This window comes from Maylandia zebra, linkage group LG11, assembly GCF_041146795.1.
Source record: "Maylandia zebra isolate NMK-2024a linkage group LG11, Mzebra_GT3a, whole genome shotgun sequence".
Taxonomy (NCBI): domain Eukaryota; kingdom Metazoa; phylum Chordata; class Actinopteri; order Cichliformes; family Cichlidae; genus Maylandia; species Maylandia zebra.
The window spans coordinates 5,698,916-5,723,021 of record NC_135177.1 but is presented as its reverse complement, the minus strand read 5'-3'; the positions used below and the strand labels follow the sequence as shown (position 1 = coordinate 5,723,021).

The 24,106-nt window shown below is 40.7% G+C and overlaps 1 protein-coding gene across 1 annotated transcript; it reads right to left on the bottom strand.

The window, feature by feature from the left end:
• Positions 1 to 2,719: 2,719 nt before the first annotated feature.
• On the bottom strand, positions 2,720 to 22,225 carry cndp1 (carnosine dipeptidase 1). The gene is made up of 12 exons (XM_004560087.4): positions 22,067 to 22,225; positions 21,670 to 21,780; positions 18,653 to 18,796; positions 17,887 to 18,049; positions 9,462 to 9,550; positions 8,717 to 8,914; positions 8,551 to 8,635; positions 6,134 to 6,294; positions 5,608 to 5,772; positions 5,373 to 5,514; positions 3,693 to 3,840; positions 2,720 to 3,073 (listed from the first exon to the last, which is right to left on the bottom strand). The coding sequence occupies exons 2-12, from the start codon at positions 21,778 to 21,780 to the stop codon at positions 2,995 to 2,997; spliced, it is 1,485 nt and encodes a 494-aa protein (XP_004560144.1). The 5' UTR covers positions 22,067 to 22,225; the 3' UTR covers positions 2,720 to 2,994.
• Positions 22,226 to 24,106: the final 1,881 nt, after the last annotated feature.

The following is a 24,106-nucleotide window of genomic DNA, read 5'->3' as shown; positions in this document are numbered from 1 at the left end:
GCAACCTCCACAACATTTATTCATTTGTACACATCATAGTTGCAATTTCTCCTTCCTCTGAACAAATTGCAAATGCTCTTGTACATGTATTAGTTGCTTTCATACAATTCTCTGCCGTTTTATAACATTATCATTTTCTTATGTCATGTCAGTCAAAATGAACTCTACTTTCGGATGCTGAATAGTCGTTCCCAATAAAACTAATAGACTTCATTTCATTGCTGGAGTCATTACATACAAAATTGTTGACTTAGTTATCAAATTCTGCCCAGAAAATTTTATACCTTTTGTTATTATTTTTCCTGGAAATGTCTCCTAAATAGAACAATTTCTCTCAGGTGAACTTCAGCTTTCACTGATGAGGAGGTGTGGAAAGTATTAGTTGTAACCAATGACAAGCCACTCATGGATCAATCATGGATCAATCCCATGAACCCTCAACTGGCAAGCATATATGAACCGAGCAGGACATAGGCTGTATCCCAATTCAGGGTCTACAGCCTTAAAGTACGCAGCCTTAACGATCCTCAAGGGCCGCATACTCAAAGACCGCTAAGGCCGGAAGTGCGAGGCTTGTGAAATGGGACGGTCTAGCCTCCGTTGCGCTGCCCAGGTTGCCCAGCAACCATGATACTAACAGCTGGAAACGTGTCATACAGCTTTGTTTGACAGAAATGAAGGAGAAAATCTTTTGTTCATTTGTTTGTTTGTTTCTACATGAGCTTTGATCATTCTCTGTAAGAATAAGCTCAGCTATTGAACGGCGTATATTTTAAAGTAAAGGCTTTAAAACCAAGTTAGTAAAAACGTCACTAATGTCACATAACTTTGCCGACATGTGGCCAAAAGTAACGTTTTAATGTTCTTCGTCATTAAACATTTGCACATAAATAAGTGACATGATATTTAGTACTTACTTAAAGTTTACTCTTCGGGCGCCCCTCATCCGCCGTTTTTTTTCGGCAAAATTATCCACACCCGCCGCCGCGCTATGCATTCTGGGATATGTTGGGCCACGAAGTCTACACCGCCACAGCCTTAAAATTCAGGGAAATGAAGGACACATTTCAGGGCCGCATTTCGAGCAGCCTTTGAATTGGGACAGCCTTCGGCGCGCTGCTGTGACGTAATCGGCCTTGAAATGCGTACTTTAAGGCTGCAGACCCTGAATTGGGATACAGCCATAGTGTGTACCATTTCTACAATTCTGTGACACAGAAATGGAAGGTCAGCATCGTGGAAGAGGGTTGAGGATGCGGGGGGGACAAAACAGGGGAAGAGGGAAAAGATGCCAAATACAGGCAGATTCCTAATTAAATTAGGGCAACACTTGTTGATCATGTTGTCAATCACGGCCTGGATGAGGCTGGTCGGAGGGTGTTGGAAGAACCACTGTGAATTTAATCATTTAAACATTTCGTAGGGAGAACAGGTATGTATAGTATTGGACAGTAATCCAACATCTCGTAATATCTCATGTTTAGTGTACATTATTGTAATTTTACTGTAATCTGCACCACAACGGATTGAAAGACAACCTCGCAGAGGTAGAAGAGGGCCCTTTTTTACCCCGCAGCAAGATGAAGCCATTTGTGCAATGGTGATTGCAAACAATGCAATAAAGTTGAAAGAAATTCAAAGCGCTGTAATTAATATACTTTGATGATGCGGGTTTCAATCTGGCCAAAGGCAGAAGGCGTGGAAGAAATCGCATTGGACAGAGAGCAACCACTGATGTCCCAAGCGGTGCGGAGGGAATGTTACAATGTGTGCAGCCATCTCAGACAATGGCATTCTCCCATATTCCCCTTCTTGGCCCATACAATACACAACATCTCCTGACTTTTTTAGACACTCTTTACAGGGACATAGTCCCTGAGAATGAGAGGGGTGGAGGCCAACTCAACAAGTATGTTGTTGTGTGGGATAATGTCAGTTTTCACTACTCACATCTGGTCAGACAGTGGTTTGCAGCACATGACAGAATGCTGGTTCAATATCTCCCTCCCTACTCCCCATTTCTTAATCCGATAGAGGAGTTTTTCTCTGCCTGGAGGTGGAAGTTTTATGACTGGCATTCACATGTGCAAATGGCCCTGCTAGCAGCCATGGATGCAGCATGTGACAACATCACAGCAGAGTCATGGAGAGGGTGGAGCATTTTCTTGAGCATTTTCAGGTAGTGTCACCAAGTTCTGACCTTCTTTTGCATTGGAATACACTGAGAGAATACTGTACACTGTCATAATGAAAACATGACAAGCCATTTGACTATCTTGTTCATAAAGATGGTGTCACGACTTCTCATTTTGATGACACTGGCAGTTTCATTGACATGAATACTTGCTTTTGAGGAATGGATTATCGATTTTGAGCAAGTGACCTGCTTTTGCAGGTTATCCACTAGGTTTTGCAGTTTGCACCAATTGTTTTGAGAAATACACTAAGTGCTGTGCAAATGTTACTAGTGATGTGAGAAACGCACCAAAGCGACTGTAAATGGCGTAATTACCTCCTCAACATGTTTTGGAGATCTCCAGAGGCCTGGTAATGAACTAATCATTTGATTAAGGAATGACATACTATAAGAGTGAATTTTTCAGGAGTGAATAAATGACTAATGGCTAAAGAAACAGTATTTGTATATGTCTCTCGTATTATTAACATTCATAAAATAACATTTTGTATTTCTCATAAAATAAATGACGTATTCGTAATATTGCATTGTCCAGCTTTTACTACATGACACACATACAAACACACTCACAGTGCTGCCCAAGTTTATGTGAACATAAACACTGGCAAAAGAGATGGAAACAGCCAAAAAACCATGAGATAATGCAAAAATAGATAGACTTGAGGTGCAGATCAGTAAATGCGCCACAAGTTTCAAAACCTTATGAAATAAAGATAAAGGCACAGTAAAAATATCAAAACACACTTTTCTATAGCTGGAATGTTTTTGAAGAGGTCATGTGATCATACCATAAAACATCACACACTAGTCCTCTTAATCTGGGACACTTCATTGAGGTATGCGATGAATAACTTGGTTCCTTCAATATAATTGTACCTAGGAGAGAGAGAAAAACTATGGTTGGCAGAGTTAAAGGTCCTGTTTGTTTGGGTTGCAAATTTCCAAGTTTCCTTAACATAAATACAATAAATTCACATACACTATTATTTGCAGCAGTAGATGGCTACATTACACCTTCTTAGAAGTCCCCAAAGCATTGTTCCACTTTTCTGCTGCCAGCAGCTTGTAAGACTTACAAAGCCCTCTGGAAACAGACCAGTATGTCTTTATATCTGCTGCTTAAGTCTCACAGCATCCACCTTATAATCGGAGAAGTCTGCTTTTAACCATCTTTTCTGATTTCTCCAGAATTTGCCCATTTACCCTTGTTGTCTTATGCTGGATTCCAACAAATCTGCCCCTAAAATTTGTCTACTTGGGTCTGCTTAATGTTTCAGTGTTAAAATAATTTCCTGTGTCCAGGTCCTGTATGGTGTCTCTATGGTAGTTAAATTATTTTTCAGTTGTGGATGGTTCTAACAGACTGCAAAGCTTTCTCCCTCAAGCTTTTCTCTTAAATATTGTGTTGAACACTCAGAAAGACTCAGTACAAGCTAATTTCTTTAAACATTCCTGTGAAATGAATAAAACTGCAGGAGTGTACAGACAGTCTAACCTGCTCATTTTCTCATTCTGAGAGTGCAGACCATCATCAAAGCCTCCGATGGGCATCATGATGATACTTTTTCCCGTCACATCTTGGAAGGTCCTGGCAATTGGGATGGTTCCACCCTCACGGATTAGATCAGGGTCCATGTTGAAAACTAAAGGTAGAGCAAAGACAGAATATTTTCTGCTAGTAAAGTGGACATGAACATTAAGTGGGAACTATTCTGGCATGTTTGAATGACTAATTGTGAAAATTGAAAGACTAACTTGTTTTCTTTACATTGTCTCACATTTTTTTTATATTCCTATAATACTAAACAATTAAGGACAGGTGAAAACATACACTGTTTCTTTGGTAACCTTTCAAAACTCCTGCAGGATATAAATGCAACAAAGCACACTACAAAGGAATGAAGCTATAATAATAATAAAAGGATACAAAAGTTAAAAGTTAGCCAATATCTTAAGGCTGTGTCAAAACCACTGAAAATGCATTTCTTGTGTTTCTACTAAACTAAGAGCTCCAGGTTTTGTATTTTACTGGTGTAAAATACTGGTGGCCTTATAGTGCTACCCCTCAGCCCATGGTATCAATTTCTAAATCCTAAGTCACCTAGGTCCTACGTTGTTGCATTCGCAAGATTTTCGAAAACATGACCTCTGACCTTGGCCTTGAGATCAAGGTCACTGGGATTTGATCTCATCGAAGATTTTTAGTACATACACCTATATCATGTCAGTTTCTAACTCCTGTCGCCTAGTTCTCTGTCATACAACAGACGCTACAATACTTTGTGTATATACTAATGCTGTCAGTGTTAGTCTCGTTAAAATGACGTTAAGGTCATAACTGCATTAATGCGGCATATGTCCGTCGGCGACTTAACGCGGCTCGCCCCGTGCGAGGGGCTGCACAGCGCTAACGGATTAACAGGCTAACTGCGCTAACACGTTGACGCCGTGCAGCCCTTGCACGGGGCGATCCGCGTTAACTCACTAACGGAGATTTGCCGTGTTAACGCAGTTATGGCGTTAACATCATTTTAACGAGATTTACGCTGACAGCACTAGTTTATACAATAACTATAACCACCAAGAATCATTTTCAAATATGATGAAAAAGCAGATGACTGCTCCTCCCTGAGACTGGTTCTGGAAGTTTCATCCTATTAAAAAGAGTTCTTCATTCCCACTGTTCCAACCCACTTCTTTGATGTCATCAGTTTTCGTTAATACTCTAGAGTCTTTGCCTTGAGGAGACTGTTATGTAAGGGAAACTGAAGACTGCCATCCAAAACACCAATGTGATCATAATCATAACTAAGAAATCGTTGTTATTATTACTACTAATTCCACTAGGTTTAGGATGTACTCCTGTCAAAACAGAGTGGCCTTATGCCAACAAAAGTCATTTATAACTGCTGTGGGACAGGGAAAATCAGTATCAACACAATGTCCCAATTCTTTATCGTTTCATTAAAGTCTATTCAAATGACCGAAAAATGAAAAAAATTGCCTAGTAATGTTAACATATGAAAATGAAGATTATTTGGGTAAAAACTGTCAGTAATTGTCTGGCTTGTAAGAGCCAGTTTTGGTGAAATTTTATTTGCAGTTTATCAAACCCGAGACCCGACATTCTGATAGCAACATCACCGGTGATTAAAGTAAGGTGAACGGTCAATACCTCTCTTAATAGCAACCTTTCCAGCCTCGTAGAGTGGATGGTGAGTGTCAGCCAGCCAAGGTTTGGCTCCTATCACCATTGTGACTTTGAGCTTGTTGGGACTCTTTCTTTTGGCAAACACAGAGTGAAGGTAGTCTGTTACCTGAAGAAGAGCACATCAAGAAAACAGCAGAAGCAGTTTACAAAAAGTAAATGCAACAGAACAGAGCACGTACATACTTTTCATGTATTTTACCTGTTTCTTGACCATAGCAGGGTCCATGTCAGGAACTTGCCTAATTGAAAACTTAGCAGTAACCTTAGCAGGGATGACAGTCTTAGTCCCAGGGTCTGAAAAGGCCCCCTCAATACCGTGGATGGAGACTGTGGGGTAGCGCCACATGTGAGCCAACAAGTCCACCTTTGGGAGAGGGATATAATTCTTTATTTTCACTAATAATTTTACTTATATATTGTCAATGAAAACAACACTCATTTTAAGGAGCTTTATCCTGTAAAGATCTCACGAGATTGTAAGCGTTGATCTCCTATGACCAAGCACTTTCATGGAGAGAAGCAAATAGATGAACTATTTTTTCAGGATCATCCTAGTTCTGGTAATGTTTTACGTAAGAAATAAAGCCATATGAGAGACTTGTTTAAACAGTAGTTAAAAAGGTTCTTCACAGTAGCATTGGAAGCAAGGGTAATGACAATCTAAATTCTGGATTGTACTCACCTGCTCTTAATGATCTTCTGACACCAAGGATGCCTTACATTACCTTATTGCTGTACATGAGTTGGTTGACACCAATCTTATTCTTGTAGTTGTCCATGTCAAACTGGATATCCTGGTACATTTTCCATTCTTCATCAGAGAGGGGAGCTACAGCCTCTCTGATCCCAGGAATCAGGATCTTGCCACTGGGGCTGATCAGTGTGTCTAATGAAGTAATAATAGGATGATGCTATTGTTAATGGAACTAAACTTAGATTTTCCAAAGATAAGACTGGACTGGTTTATTGCAAATACTTATTTGATGCTTTGCTCAAGGACTTCAGTAGGGAAGATTCTTTCAACGCTGTAAGGACTAAAAAAAATCTCTATTATGATTACTGATTACTGTATATGACATTTGAAAATGTAACAAAATTCTCCCACTCCCAAATCAGCGAACACTTTTAACATTTTTCAACCAAATCTTAGATTTTATTTATATTTATATTACATTTATCTTTGACACTGACTTAGGCCTCACAGGGTTAAACACGTACTGATGAGACCCGATCCTCCTGATGCTTGAGTCCCACTGATTATTACGCATGCCTCTTATGCCTGATCCAAGAGAATGTAGCTTACTGAATGTTTTTATTAAATTTAATGTCAGCTAGAGTTGTCAACAAGGAAGTCTTGCATTGTTGAAAACACACAGGACAAAGATGATAAATATATTGTTAGATGTGACTGGACACCAGCACTGCTTATTGTCACCTGACTTTTGTCAGTTTGACAAAACATGAATTTGCTTGTGAATGTGCTAAATACGATCTAATGAACAAAATTAATGAGTGCATGATAACTGAAATGAAATAAGAGCATTTTCTTACTATTAAAATCCCCATCTTCTTCAATTTAAAATAGCCAGAGGTTAAAAAATGCATGTTTGTAATTACTAAAGTAAACTTAAACTTCCAACTTCATTGAGATTTAAAGTTGCAGCAGCCCTATGACAGGCCTTGGCTGCAGTAGGCAACCAAGGCCTGTCATAGGGCTACAAAGATTTATCAAACTGTAAATAAAAAACTCTCGTTGCAATTCTTTTGCTCTGATGCTCAAGGACTGAAGTGGGCGCCTGCTCAACGCACTGAGCTAAAACGGCACCCTAAGAAGACAATCTTTCTGGAAATGTGGTCTCATTTCACATTTCTGGCTGGAATAGTGGGATTCCTTATCATAGTGAGTTCAAAATGTTTGAAAGCACCAAGGGTTAACCTTATCACCACTGGGTTCATATAAACCCTGCTGAACAAAATCAATGAAACAGCGACTTGTCAGCAACAGACAGAACGCTTGATTGGCAATCTCTGTTTATCTGAAGGTAGGAAAAAGATTTCTTGTTGCAGAGAGCTCCTCCAGTTTCCATTTGTAGTTATTGCTTCCAGGGAACTGGAAATGCAATGTTGAGAGTACTGGGTATATTTTCTGATAACAATTTAGCTTCTACAATTTCTTTAAGTCTATGTATTGATGCATGCTCAATCATTTAGGTAGGTAAATCCTAAAAAAATGGCTGATTCTGTTAATTTTCAGTGAGGGAAACTTTTTGTCACTCATCCAACTGACTTCTGCAGCTGACTGCAGGTTTCCCCAACCATATAACAGTACATTTGCATGATAACTGAAACTAGTCCACTCAATGAACAATGGGCTGTTAGATCAGTTCCTCGATTATTTAATTTAAGTCTAATTTAATAGAACAGGGCGCTTGGGCGGGGGTGGGGGGGGGGGGATAACTGGTATTCTGCTGATGAGCCAAGAGTACTTTTAAAACAACAGTTTCCTTTACAGTAAGTATATACCCTTACTGGCCACTTCATTAGGTAAATCTTGCTAGTTGGACCCACTTTTGCCTCCAGTTTTGCTTTAATTCTTCATGAATTTCCTGAGATTTTGGGCTGTATTGACATGATGGCATTTCACAGTGTTGTGAATCTTCCACATCCCAAAAAGGTGCTCTATTGGATTGTGATTTAGTGAATTTGGAGGCCATTTGAGTAAAATTCAGTTATTATAATGTCCATGACACCAGTATGAGATGATGTGAGCTTATGACATGGTGCATTATGCAGAAGAGTACAGAAAATCGGCATTTAAACTATGCTCCACTGGTACTAAGGGCAGTATCTACTGAAATACTGTAATGCTGATAACAGGCAGGATTAAGAATCATTTAATGTTGTTAATGCCAAATTCAGACACTTCCATCAATGTCACAGAAGAAATTAAGATTCATCAGAACTGGCAACATTTTTCCAATTTTCTTTGGTTGAAGAGTGGCACCCAGTTCTGCTGCTGTAACCCATCTGCTTCAAGGTCTGATGTGTTGGACATTCAGAGAAGTTCTTCATACATTTGACTGAATTATGCGGTTTATGAACAAAGGCTGCTTGCTTACGCGCATTCAAATATGAGACTCACCGAGAATTCCAATGAGGTCGGTCATTGGTTCAATCACAGTCCCTCCATAAACACCAGAATGCAAGTCCTGCTTCGGTCCTTCTACCTGCAAACATGGCAGCACAAATCAAAGACTGGAGGGTGACTCTTTGAATAAAGGATGGATGGATGCTTCTTAATACACCACCTCAGCAAAGAAGTAGCAGTTGCCTCTGGTGCCATAGGTGAGGGCGGGGCGTCTGCTGAGCCAGCCACAGTCTGATATGATGATGTAATCCACTTCTGAGAAGAAGGTGTCTCGCTGGGCCATGATCATGGCATCCAGGCCGTTAGAGCCCGTCTCCTCCATGCCCTCTATGACAAACTTCACATTCACTGGCAGATCCTGGTGAATGGGGGGAACAGCTCCATGATGTTTGGTAGGAAGCAAACAAACAGGCTTTCTGGGCAGAAAATTATTGTTTCCATAAAAACCTAAATTGTCTTTTTGACATTGTGAGTGATTAGCTTTGTTTGAATCAGTCTTCTCAGCGTCCACACCAACGCATTTCTCCTTCCACAGTGCACTCAGCATGTGGCTGAGGCCTTCTGATGTGTGCATATTGCGCCATATTTTTTAACATGACAACAAAGCAGCATGGATGGAACAGACTGCTCTAGTGACTCCACACAACTAGCACTGACATGGAAAGTTAGTCTGCCTTAGACTTGGCTCTGCTGTCTCACTAGCCTGAGGCTACGCACTTTGTTCCCCATATATCTGCTGAGTACTTCACTCAACTTAAAAAAGTCTGCTACAGCAATAGAAGTTATCTCTTGAATCTAGCCTGCCGAAGGCATCTCTCTCTGTTCCCACTCTTTGCATTTTAAATGTTTCCATTCAGCTGGGACATGAAAGCCTATCTAACAATATGGTGAACTCAGTCTCTTACCATACTGAGAGCCTGGTAAGCCTCTACAGCATGGATCCAGGCTAAAACTGGGGCCTTGTTGTCTGATGCTCCTCGTCCATACAGATTGCCTAAAAGTATAAAAATTACAATATCACTGTATTTATTAATGATGTACATAAAACTTTTGCATTCTATTTTTCATCCTATTTTGTAAATGTATCTACATGCATCCATGAAGCCTCATATGAAAAAAGCATCACCTTCCAATTCGTTTTGACTCTTTACATAAAACGCCAAAAGTTGATTCTGTTCATCTGGACATTGCATTTTCAGTGGGAGAAGAGTTTCGTAAGCCATCCAAGTGACTTCTTCAGTCTCAGCTCAAGGTTTCACCAAGAAACTCAACTGCTCATTGTTCACCAGGGGTGCTAGTTTCAGCCATTGTGCAAAAGTACTGTATATAAGGTTGGAGAAAGCTGCAGTCAGTTAAGACTGAAGAAGTCACTTAGATGAGTGACAAAATGTTTTTCCCACTGAAAACGCTACATCTAGATGAACAGTCCCAAAGGTGCCCTACGGGTTGATATACTCTACATAGCTTGGTTGTGATGAGTAGTTATTACCCTCCCGACTCACCTCACCAATCTGAGTCATGGTCTGAGTAACCCTCATCACTCAAGCCACTCATATGTGGACTATACTCAGACCAAGTTCTTTGCACTACTTCAACTTTGCACTCCAATGTGTGTCTTTTCTCTTGCTTTGTGTATATTCCTCTAGTTTGTATATATTTCGCTTAACTGCATATATTTATCCTGTTTGTTATTTATTCCTGCTGTCTTACTATTTGTATGTTATCCCTACACAGTTGGCATGGAGCACCCATAATTTCCTTGTACATGCTTCTCTTATGCTTTTTTGGCTGTACCATTTCATCACATGAGAATATTCTAGCTGTTTAGTGTGTAGAAAGTTGGAAATAGCTTTCTATTAAAATCTGGTATCAGAAATAGACTGGGAAAAAGTTTTTTGGTATGATCAGTGATGGGAATATCGGCATTACTTTTTTTTTTTTTTTGCCTGTCCCGTTTGGCTCTTTTGCCATCAGAATTGTTGTCCAAAGGCAAAGAAAGATGCCCAACGGATTTACTTTACCAAATTGACCATCCCAGCCTTGCCGTAATGGTCCATTTGATTCACCTTTTATTGTTTATTTTATTTTCACTTACTGAATACGGGACAGACTTGACTGGGGGAAAGAAGGGGAGAAAGAAAGAGGGAAAGAGAAACAGCTGAGAAGAGGGACGGGGGAGAAGGGCAAAAAACAAAAACCAACAGAACGGGCAGAAAAAAAAATACATATATCGATCACCTGGGTCACCTGCTGAGAAAGAAAAAAGAAAACAAGCAGAAGAGAACAAGAGTAATAGAATAAACAACATCACAATGATATATGGGAATATGACAGTAAATACTAAATATTAAACATTATTGTGCAGCACATAAGATCGACAGAACACAGTGTGCTTTGAGGTAGGAGCCAAAAAGGGTGTAGTTTGTGGGTGTGATCACCCGTGTGTACACCTGTGAGCATGGACGCGCTTGTTTTTAAAAAGGTTCCTTCATCTAATGATCTGCTAGAGGGTGTGGGGGGGGCCCACAGCCCCGTCCTCCAGGGCATGAAGCAGGTATGAAGGAGATCAAAACTCCAGACATCCAGAGGCCCTCAGAACACAAGAGACCAAGGAAGACCAACAGAGGGGCAGCCGCGCCACTGTCCCAGAAAGAGCTGAGGAGAGTCCCAGATGAGGGTTCACTCAGCAGCCGCGGAGCAGAAGCCAGGGGGAGTTGCAGTGACGCGCCCGTGAGCTCCGCCGGCAGCCAGCCGTGCCTGAGTGACCGAGCCCCAGGCCGAGAGGCCGGGGGCACCCCACCTCCGAAGTGGCCCGAGCGAGCCCCAGGCTCCAGGCCCCGATAAGCGGCTGCCAAGGAGTGAGCCGGTGTGTACCTGGACGCCCATCCCCGGACACAAAGAACCACCAACGCACCGACACCTGAGGGAGTCCGCCACTGGCAGGGGAAGTTCCCACCCTCATGCTCTCATATGCACTTACTCCACACTCAACCAACGTGGAGACAGACATAAAGAGACGCTGTACACACGATCACACTCCCCAAGCGTACTCTACGAACCGGGTCTAGGTACCCTTGCCCCTGGAGGGGGAACTGCACCCAGACCCAGGTGGTGTTACCCTTTTCCCTGCGGTGGGGGGAGGCAGACCGCCCCGACTCCACAGCAGCAGGGAGGCCCCACACTCCAGACCGCAGTCGGATGGCCAACTCTTCCTCCTAGCCCCCCCGCTCCAGCAGGCCGCAGAGAATGGGGGTGAGAGAAGACTCCAAACCTCCCTCCACCCGCTCATTGTAGTGTTGATGCATGTGTGTTCTAAGGTGCATTTAAAACCCAGGAGGGCATGGAGCTACCTGCCAGAGAGCAGCAGGTAAGCGCATGGTCCCTCCTGCTAGCCCTCAATGTCTACGTGTATTTAAAATTGAGAGGTGGGCAACGACGCCAGGGGTGAGGTGTACACCCTGATGGTAATTTGGATTCCGTGTATCGTGCCCACCCCCAAGATCCTATATGTATGTGTAATGAGAGTGTGAGTAATGTGAATGTCTAAGTTGTGGGATAAAATTGAGGCAGAGGCAGCCAGAAGGGGACGGGGGGGGGGGGGGTAGCCTCCTCTGCACCCTGGTGACATACCCCTACTCCAAGGTCCTGCATGTGTGGGTGGTTGTGGTGGAGCGGGAAGGGGGAGGCAGCTGGAGATGGGGAGGGAAGGGAGGGGCAAGTGACCCCTCCCTGGGGCCAGCTCCCCCGCTGACCCCAGTAGTAACGCCGTTAGTAATATCGCAATTACTAACGGCGTTACTTTTTTCAGTGATGAGCAGTGTGAGAGCAGCTGATAAAGGATTCAGAAAGTTTATTCATGCGGGCCCATATGACAGAGAATATACATGTTCTTTTTGTTTTCATATTATAATTTATATTTAATTGTGTTGTGGTTTGCAGTGTTTTGTGTTGTTTCACTTTAAATTTGTAAAAGGAAAAAGCTGAAAATTTAAATAGTTAAAAGTTGAAATGTGAATAGTTGATTTTTGTATTATATGATTTATTTATTACATTTTATGTGGAGTGAATAAATAAAAGTATATTTACGGTGGCCCCTACAGACAAAGCACATACAAACTTAAAATCACGTACGAACTCTGAAGCACGTACAAACCCTGAAGCACGTACAAACTCCAAAACACGTAAAAACTCCAAAACACATAAAAACACGTACAGACTCCGAAGCACGTACAAACTCCAAAACACGTAAAAACTCAGAAGCACATAAAAACTCAAAACACGTACAAAAGACAACAGAAGTGCTCCAGGATGCTAGGGGCAGTGTTGAGCTTTTGTTATGTAGTGGCTACACAAGCCAGCAAGTACCAATGACCGGATTTGGTGTGTGGTAATAACAGGTAAATGAACTTTTTTTAATTTTTTATTATTTGACTATATATGAATGCTTGTGTATAAATACACAAACAATACACATATGCTTTCATGCTTTCAATTGTGTAATTTAAGTGATCTAGGTAGCTCTGTTTTGGAAGTTCAGTTCATGCTAGAAATGTGTTTTGGAGTTTGTACGTGTTTTGTCTCTAGGGGCCACCGCATATATTTATATATAAACATATATAAATAAAACCACTTTTTTTTTACATTAGTAATTCCTTTTGTGCATAATTTTATATTATTGTTAATAATAAATTAAAGCAACAAAACAACCTGAAGAGCCGGTTCAGAGCCGAAAGAACCGGCTCTTTTTAGTGAGCCGAACCGCAAGAGCCGGTTCTCTAAAAAGAGCTGGAAATCCCATCACTAATGACCTGCAGTCTATCTGGGTCAAATATAAACCAAGTTTAGGTGGAGTTAATTTTTGTTATACTGACTTTTTCGTACTGGGTACTAGCTAGCATGATGGAGTTTCTATACAGGTGGGTGGGTGCTATGATGTTACTGATGTTGAACTTTATTTTGTTCATACGGTTAATTATTACCAACAATCCCGTAAAAAACGGAATCGTCTCGTGTTCAGAGAAAATATTATGCGCTTCGTATTGAGGTGAAAAGGAACACAGTTTGTCCCATACTTCAGCCACAATGAAAAAGACACAAAGCTGGAGATATTCTGTTTCTTTACCCTGCAGCTGCCTCTTCTTCTCTCATTCTCTCCCCCTCCCTCTCCTGTTTCTACTTCAATCGTGAAACTGATCAATGATTAGCTGATCGGCTTTTCTGTCGCAAGTCCCGTCTCTCTTGTTTGTGTATCGCCCACTTTGCGCCATAAAGAAGAAACCAGTGGAGGTCGCGTTAAACAACAGCGGCACGTTTAAGCTTGATCAGCTGTTGTTAGAATTTATTTAATATTAATTTCTAGTATCAGCTGATGTTTGCTGGAGCCACAGCTGTAAAGCTGCTGGTCATGATGTCGGTTTGGTTATCTGGTGAGAGGGAAACATGAAGATGAAACCAGGAGATGTCCTTACTGAATCATCAGAGCTGAACAGGTGATGGATGACATGAATGAGTTGAAGGGAAGTTATGAACTGTTTCTGAGAGACAAATAACACCAGGATCCTTTTTTACGCTCACAGCTGGTAACTGTGCTGGGGTGGGTCTAGCAAAGTTTTGCCAGCGGGGCCACGTTGGACATTAACAGGAAGAGGGGGGCACAAAGAAATACTTTTCTTTCTTATTCTCATTTAAAATATCTAGCTTTTAATAAATAATTATCTGAATCTTACAACAAACGATTGATAAATTGATACATACAGTGGGGCAAAAAAGTATTTAGTCAGCCACCGATTGTGCAAGTTCCCCCACCTAAAATGATGACAGAGTAATTTGCACCAGAGGTACACTTCAACTGTGAGAGACAGAATGTGAAAAAAAATCCATGAATCCACATGGTAGGATTTGTAAAGAATTTATTCGTAAATTAGGGTGGAAAATAAGTATTTGGTCAATAACAAAGATACAACTCAATACTTTGTAACATAACATTTGTTGGCAATAACAGAGGTCAAACGGTTACTATAGGTCTTTACCAGGTTTGCACACACAGTAGCTGGTATTTTGGCCCATTCCTCCATGCAGATCTTCTCGAGAGCAGTGATGTTTTGGGGCTGTCGCCGAGCAACACGGACTTTCAACTCCCGCCACAGATTTTCTATGGGGTTGAGGTCTGGAGACTGGCTAGGCCACTCCAGGACTTTCAAATGCTTCTTACGGAGCCACTCCTTTGTTGCCCGGGCGGTGTGTTTTGGATCATTGCCATGTTGGAAGACCCAGCCTCGTTTCATCTTCAAAGTTCTCACTGATGGAAGGAGGTTTTGGCTCAAAATCTCACGATACATGGCCCCATTCATTCTGTCCTTACCACGGATCAGTCGTCCTGTCCCCTTGGCAGAAAAACAGCCCCATAGCATGATGTTTCCACCCCCATGCTTCACAGTAGGTATGGTGTTCTTGGGATGCAACTCAGTATTCTTCTTCCTCCAAACACGACGAGTTGAGTTTATACCAAAAAGTTCTACTTTGGTTTCATCTGACCACATGACATTCTCCCAATCCTCTGCTGTATCATCCATGTGCTCTCTGGCAAACTTCAGACGGGCCTGGACATGCACTGGCTTCAGCAGCGGAACACGTCTGGCACTGCGGGATTTGATTCCCTGCCGTTGTAGTGTGTTACTGATGGTGACCTTTGTTACTTTGGTCCCAGCTCTCTGCAGGTCATTCACCAGGTCCCCCCGTGTGGTTCTGGGATCTTTGCTCACCGTTCTCATGATCATTTTGACCCCACGGGATGAGATCTTGCGTGGAGCCCCAGATCGAGGGAGATTATCAGTGGTCTTGCATGTCTTCCATTTTCTGATGATTGCTCCCACAGTTGATTTTTTCACACCAAGCTGCTTGCCTATTGTAGATTCACTCTTCCCAGTCTGGTGCAGGTCTACAATACTTTTCCTGGTGTCCTTCAAAAGCTCTTTGGTCTTGGCCATGGCGGAGTTTGGAGTCTGACTGTTTGAGGCTGTGGACAGGTGTCTTTTATACAGATGATGAGTTCAAACAGGTGGCATTCATACAGGTAACGAGTGGGGGACAGAAAAGCTTCTTACAGAAGACGTTACAGGTCTGTGAGAGCCAGAGATTTTCCTTGTTTGAGGTGACCAAATACTTATTTTCCACCCTAATTTACGAATAAATTCTTTACAAATCCTACCATGTGAATTCATGGATTTTTTTTTCACATTCTGTCTCTCACAGCTGAAGTGTACCTCTGGTGCAAATTACTGACCTCTGTCATCATTTTAAGTGGGGGAACTTGCACAATCGGTGGCTGACTAAATACTTTTTTGCCCCACTGTATATACCATCAAGACAGTGTACATCACTGTCACAACAGCATTTGTTTTCATTCAAAGGCTTCATGATTTTTTCTATAATGGTGGGCCGGTCTCTAGTCAAAATGCCCGGGCCGATTTTTTGTCCCAGTCCAGCCCTGTATGCAGCTTATCTGCAGTCTGGTGTTACCTACTCGGAAATTCTGCCTTCTGAATAGGAAGATCTATTCGGAAGGCAGAATTTCCGAGTTCGGAGTACAATCAAAGGACCACGACTGCAGTTTTGTGTTGGATGTAAAAAGCGCACATGAGGCTGTGACGTTGGCTAGAATCATGGCGGCAGTCAACGACGGTCCAGGTGTGGGATTCCTCTCGTGGAAGTATGCACACTATTTTTTCCTTTCTATTGGTAGGTGGCACAATGCACTTGTGGCAAGTAAGCAAGCTAGAAGACTGGCAATCTTGATAGGTGTCCAGTTACGGAAGCAACACATTAACAAGAGAATTCTGAGTAAAACCAAAGTTACTTTCCCTAGTAACTAGTTACTTTGAAAGTAACGAGTAACTTGAAGTAACTGAGTTACTTTTGATAGAAGTAACTAGTAATGTAACTAAGTTACTAATTTAAAGTAACTTACCCAACACTAGTAACGAGTAATCTAACTAATTACTATTCCTATCGTTACAACGCCGTTATGGTTACTAACAAGAAAATCGATGCGGTCACGTTACTATTTTTCAACAAACAGACGGTTGAAGTTGTGTTCAGCTTACCGCACCTTACATCAGTTGCACGGAAGTCGCTGAGTGCTACAGCTGTAAGCAGCTGCGCGCGCTCCCGCGGACGGCAATCATGATCACTTTCTGGCACAACACCTGGAGTTAATGGGGATGTCACTACCTGATCCGTACTGGAAACCTGATCGGTACCACGCATGTGCGAAAGGTGTCTACTTCCGGTCATGATAAACAATATATACGCCGTGTTTTTTTCTGAATAGTTTCGTCACGTTTATCATCAGTACAGTGGAAATACATTTCACATAAATAATTTAGTGCTGAAACGAGAATTAAAATGTTTAAAAATGACATTTTGTTTATCTTTGTAAAACAAATGTGTTTATTGTGGATGTGATATTGTCAATGGATTTAAGCAGCATTTTGTTCATGCTTTGTCAAAGTTGTGTTGAGAGATTAATACAGTCTCTAGCTCAGGAAACTGTGGCCATGTACTGTAAATTGGACTGAAGCATATGGACATTTCTTTGCAGTTAGTGTGGTGATACCTGAAGCTCTTGTGAAGAATAAACCTTCCTGTTATGAAACCGACATCAGCTCCCTTTTTCTATTCTTTATCACAGCACCACACATTGTTGAACAGGAAACCATTTTAGGAAGGCAACAAGTCCAGCATTTGTACTTCACCAAAGGTTTACTGTCACGGTTCTGGGCCAGTTTGACCCAGTATTTTGAGTTGTTATGTTTTGGTGTGTTTTTGCATAATGGATTGTTTTCTTATTCTCTTGTAGTGATGATGATGATGATTATTAGAGTTCCATGTTTCTGTTTATTCGTGTTTAAGGATTTGTTGTCTCATGTATTGTTTGAGTTCCATGTGTTATATTCTGTCTGCCTCTCAGTCTGTGTCCTTGTTTAGTGGTTTCTTGTTTCCTGTTTTATTGTGAAGGTCTGTGACTCAGGTGAATGTGTTCAGTTTTACTGTGTATGCCCTTAGTGTCGCGTCGTACCCTCAGATTATGCCTGTGTGTTTTTGGTCTCTGCATTCCGTGTTCACTTCATGTTTTGTTTTCATGCCAGCAATAAAGCTGAGGTTTTGAGTTGCATTCTGTTTTCGAGTGCTGCATTTGGATCCTCATATCCACCTGCCCGCACACAGAGCCCTGACATTTACCCAGACATGTTCCTCTTTTTTAGAATCAAATGAAATTTGTGAGTTTGGATAGCATTCCTTTGTATTTTTAATTAGCTTAAAGGCTCTTACCATTGATCTCAGTCAGGTTGTATGGATCTGTTGCCCAGCCGTCTTCCAGTTTTGCTGGCTGGACATCCACGTGGCCGTAGATGCACACTGTGTGTTTGCTGGAGTCATTACCAAACTGAGCCGTCACCACTTTAGGCAACTCTAATGTCTGGCCATCAGGAAGCTGCACATACAGTCGAGATCAGCACACAATTTCTTTTCCATCAATCTATCAATCCTTCTGATTTTAAAGTGTGTTCAAAACGCTTGCAATAGTATTCAGCTGGTCTATGTCTCTCTCACATATCAATGCAATTTCTTTTATAGTCTTGCACTGTGTGTAAGACTATAAAAGGGATACTCCTCCAGGAGGCCAGAAGATCTGCTTTTCTGGAGGCATTATAGTACAGTAACAGTTCACACTGGGTGGCACCTAATTAATGGTTAATGGTGAAAAGCTAGGCCCTCTAGTATGGCCTCTTTCTCGCTCTCTCTCTCTCTCTCTCTCTCTCACACACACACACACACACACACACACACACACAGTGTGTTTAATGAGTGTGGAAAGCGGCTTTGTTGTGGCCCAGTCAGTAATAAGAAGGCAAAGCTAGTCCTAAGCCCTCTCCTGCTTTTTTTGAAGTTTGCCAATGAGCTGACCTCTGTGAGAAATCCACCACATTTACCAGCCAATTACACTGACAATTAGATACAAAGCTCCAATATCAACAAGCACTTCTAAAGAGCAGGGAGGGGTAATATTGCAAAGATAGGTGGTTCTTTCACTGACTTCTTGTTCTCCGATATCCACCAGCTGTACAGTCCCCCCCATCAACTGGAGTTTCTGAGCCACAGTCTCCATCATACGGTGCAGCTCTGGTCTCTTTTGGACATTGCTGGAGTCGCTTTCGATTGCAACCCAGTCCCTCAGCATCTGAAACACACAACCAAGATCCAAAACATTGTCACTGGACTTGATCTAATCCACCTGCCACTGAGTTTTATGTTATTTAATACTCCTGCCCTCAACTAGTGTCCAGTTCGCAAAATGTGCACTTGATTCTAAAGACATATTTTATTTGCAACACTGACATTCAGAAATAGTCAGTTGCTATATTGCCACTTTTTGACTTTGGCCACCAACACTCATTCATAAGACATTACATATTACATTTCCCCCTGTGGAGAATCACTGCGTTCAATATGTAAAAAAACACACAAAAAGTGTGAAATACTGTTGATGATTTATTCAAGTCTCCTGCAATGTCTTGGAATAAGCTGAATGTGAGAGTTGGCTAATTTCTTCTTCAAACTTGCTTTGTGCTTCAGCGGATGTATTCGTGGATACTAATGGATAGTAAAATTTTTAAAAGTTGTGACTATTCATGATATTTGGAGATTACCTAGGGCTGCTCGATTATGGCAAAAATGATAATCACGATTTTCACTGAAATTGAGATCTCGATTATTTGACGATATTTATTTAACAATAACAATGTATTGAATAATGACTTTAAAGATTGTCAAAAAATAATATAAAATAGTGTGCAAATACTGATAACAGTGCAAATGTTTGCAATATAAAAAATAAATGAAAGTTTACACACTATGTCTACTTGATCCACGTCTGACTCCGCGAACCCATAATGTTTCCACAGCACTGAAGTTTTTTTTACCTCTCTTTTCAACCAACGGCAGTCACTCTCCTCTCCAAATAACTTCTGCTTAGCTTTCCGAGCTTCCCTCGGGTCCTCTTAATCAGCGGTCCCCAACCCCCGGGCCTCGGACCGGTACCGGTCCGTGAGTCGTTTGGTACCGGGCCGCGAGAGTTGAGGCTCAGGTGTGAAATGTATAGTTTTCAGGGTTTTTATCGGTTTTCAGCGTTATTTTGTTATCGTTTTTATCGTTTACTCGGTTTTCCTTGGTCTTTTCACGTGTGTTATGAATAAATTTTCTTTTTTTCGGTACCAGTACAAGTTTTATTTTGTTGTATTTATCCGCGACACCTTAAAGGCCGGTCCATGAAAATATTGTTGGGCATAAACTGGTCCGTGGCGCAAAAAAGGTTGGGGACCACTGCTCTTAATTGTTGTGACATGTGTTCGAAATGCAGAGAGGTGCGCTCGATTTGCCACACGGAGCAGCGCGAGAGTAAAGCACAAGGGAGGGGCTAATAATCAGCTCAGTCATTTTTAATGATCGTTGAAAGCCCAGATCGTAATCGAGATTAAAATTCGATTAATTGAGCAGCCCTAACTCTACCCCATTTTTTTCTAACTCCTGAGCCTTTATTTGATGTTTTTGTTTTCAATTTTGTCAAAATTTTGACAAAAATACATTTTAATGTCTCTTTAGTTGGAATAACTGCTTTCATATTCAAGTAGTCAGAGTATTATTATTTTTCTCAACAACAGCTGATATTGTACAGGTAAAAGTTGTGGTTGTTACTTCAGAGTCAACACCTCACCTTACTGTCTTTCCGTGTTGATGCCGAGTAAAGAAAGTGATCCAGAATCATTACAGTGTACTTTTGACCTCAGCCCCGACAATCTTCAAGGAGTCACACTTATATCACATGCAGATTCTTTTGTAGTTTGTGATTATATACAGCACGCTTAGCCTTACTTTTATTTCTTATTTGGTGTCTTATTCTAATGGCCTATCTATTGGTATTAAATTATATTCTTTCTTCTTGTCTAATAATGGTCTAGAGTGAAATATGGAACTATAAGTATGCTCTATTGAGATCAATGGGAGAATTTTGTAACAACATAGATTGCTTTCCACGATTGTTATTATTAGTTACGCTAATTATTACATTTGATTGGAGACTGTGTACATGCAGTTTGTAAGTCCTAGTCTCCACAGAAATTAAGTTAGTTGAAATAATCCATGTAGCTGCCAAATATGCAGCTACATGCATTATATATATATATATATATATATATATATATATATATATATATATATATATATATATATATATATATATATATAGATATATATATCTATATCTATCTATCTATCTATCTATATATATATCTATATATATATATATATATATATATCTATATATATATATATATATATATATACATACATACACTAGAGGGTCAGTTCAGCCGATTGGTGGTGTTTTTGTTGTTGTTGTTGTTTTAAATAAAAATAATTACATTTTGGTTTGAAGATAATATTGATACATTTATGCATTTGCATGAACTGGGGATGGAGGCCATTTTTGGCCAAGGTCTTTAAGGTTGTCAAACTGTATGACACACTGACAGACAGAAGCCACACTGCAAGACCAACAAATGGACTGTGACAGGCACACACATACACCATTCTCCTCATAAAAACACTTAGCTGATCTAACTGAATCCCTCTCTGAGCTTACCGCTGCTAGCGGAATGAGTGTGATTGTTTTACACTTGAGTTTGCTGAGTATCTCGGCAAGCTGATTGTTATACAGTACTTTTATTTTTTACTGATTATTGCAGTATATAGGCTGCAATAATCATTTAATTTCAGTCTGTGTATTTTTGTAGATACCATACGAAATGACAATAAACCTTGACGACTTGACAGAATAATTTAATAAAACCAAAACTCATATATTTTGAATCTGTGTAGGGTTTAGGATTAGGGCTGGCACTAGGGTCATTATTGATGATGATTGAGATTTTGTTTGACTCACAAGCTCAGATATTAAAGTAAATTGTCTAAACCCAATACACCTAACGGCATAGATTACAACAGTTCTAGCATTCAGAGTTCAGTGCTGCTAGAGTAAGGAGCAGATATTTGTACCTCCACATATTCGTCCTGGTGGCTGTCAACATACTGCGCTAGCTCCGTGTACTGGAAAGCATGGGCAGCAGAAATGAGCAGCAGGATGGAAGGCAGGACTTGAGGGTTCATCTGTTACAAGAGTCAGAAACAAAATCAGCAAAACCACACACACAAAAAGATTATTACTTTATTACACTAGATGTGTGTACTCCGAAAGCTCCCACAGCCAAAACACAACAGATTAAAACTTTCCTATTTTAAATTTTTGTCACATTTTTGTTAATCTCCCCATCAATTTAGAATATAAGCTGAATGGGAGGACTGTATCCTGAAATCATGCATGTTTTAATTTAGTTTGATATAAAATTCACCTACAAGCATTCTGAAAGTTACTGTCCGCTAACTTGTGTCTTACCTTTTCTCTGCTGGAAATGTGTAAGATAGTTTCCTCAGGCTCGCAGACTGTGGTCCTGTGCTGTTGACTTGATTTTTATACCGAGCCCCAGGGTCAAGCAGTGAAACATTTCTTGACATAAAGCCAGGACAGCTGACAAAGTGATTTTTTTTTTCTGCTGAAAAGTGCAGGAATTAAACTCTGATCTATTGATTTGACTCCAAGTATGTGTACCTGTGGGCGAAGAGTGGACCTTAGGAATGCAGGGTCAGCGGGAACAAAGGAGCATGTGAAAGTCCAGTTGTTTGTGTTTTGGAATCTCCAAGCAAACCCAGCTGTGAGGACAAAAGCAGAGCTCAGCAAAGCTTTTGTTGTTCCATATTAGCCTGGTGTCCCACTGTGGTTAACTTAATGTCAGCCATTTCTACCTGACATTATTAACCTAAGCTGGGATTGTCTGAACATATTTAATCCCGTCACCACCTCCTGTTCATTGGATAAATTGTCCTCGCTCACAACATCCTGTTTCTCTTTGTGTGCCTCAGTGTGAGACAGGAAAAGAGACTCAGGAGTTGTTACACTGAAATAAAAATGTACGGGGGGGTGTTTAAGAAAGCCAAAGACAGCTGCCAACTTCTTAGTTCTTACTTTGTTTACTTATATTCATTAATGCTCTTATGGTCTTTCTTATTTTCCACAATGAGCTGATACAGTCATGTCAAAAAGAAGTTTTTTTTAATGTAGCCCTAAACTAAGCAGACTCCTACTGCTTGCATAGGAATTAAGAGGGTATGTAGAAGCTGCTGCTATGCACTTGGTTTAACTGCTCATCGAAGAAAGTTTTGGCAGTTTGCTGATGTGGAGCACTCAGTAAACACTATACCAACAAGGAAAGACATTACCAGTGACCTTAGATTAGTAATTTTTCCCATCATTGTGGAAAAGGTCATATCGAAAAAATGTGAACTATCTAATTCTACACTGAGAAATTCAATTCACTTTTAAATTCAAGATAGATTACTCACAAGTGAAAAGGATTCAAGACAGAGAAAAATGATCAGAGAAAAAGCAAAAAACCCAGGACCTACATCTCTTAATTATATTTTATGGTTTATTCAATGGGTTACCAGGAGAAAGCCTGTTCTCTTTAAAAAGAATATGACACATTAACACAGCTTGTTGGGCTTGTTTTGCCCCCACAGGATCTGTACAGCCATTCTGTCAACCAACTCCTTTGTATACCACAGTAATGTAGAGTCAAATGTAACACCATCTGTTTCACAGACTAAAACTGTGTCATACATCAGGAAAACAACCCAAGCACATCAATAAATCTACAACAGAATGACTGAAAACGAAAAGAATCAATGTGTTACAGTAGCCCAGTCAAACCTCAACCTGACTGAAATGCTGTGTCAGGAGAGAGCCGAATTAAATGCCAGCAAACCTCAACTGATCTGAACTGAAGCAACATCATAAAGATGAGTGGGCAAAACTTCACCCACAATAATGTGAGAAACAATAAGTAAGTTAAATCAAATTTATGTTTGATCTACGATCACTAAATTGTCAATACTCTTGTCAATACTCTCTCTCCTAAGAGACATGAAAGAAGTCTCCTTGTCTGACAAATTTGGAAGGAAAAGGAAGGTTAGAGATTGGCCTATAATTACCTAAGACAGTCAAGTGATGTGTTTTTAAGTATGTTTAACTCCTGCCAGCTTGAAGATTGACTGTCTGCTTTCCGTTTGAGATCAGACAAAATTGGGTGTGCTCAGGGTGGTATGCTCTAAGCTCACTATAAAATGCATAAAGAGAACTAATAATTTTTTAAATAACCCCTCAGATATCTAAACTTAGTTATTTACATTTTGTATTAATCACAACATAGCGTAAAGCATGCATAGCTTTTTTAGTAAGTACCTGTTCTGCTATCGTGGCTTTTCATAAAACACTGAGCATGTCTAAATGTCTGTGAAGATTCTCCAGGTCATCGTAGTCTAAGGAGCTTGGAAAGAAAAGCGTCTGGACTTCTTTAAGTTGCTTGAAGATGTTTCACCT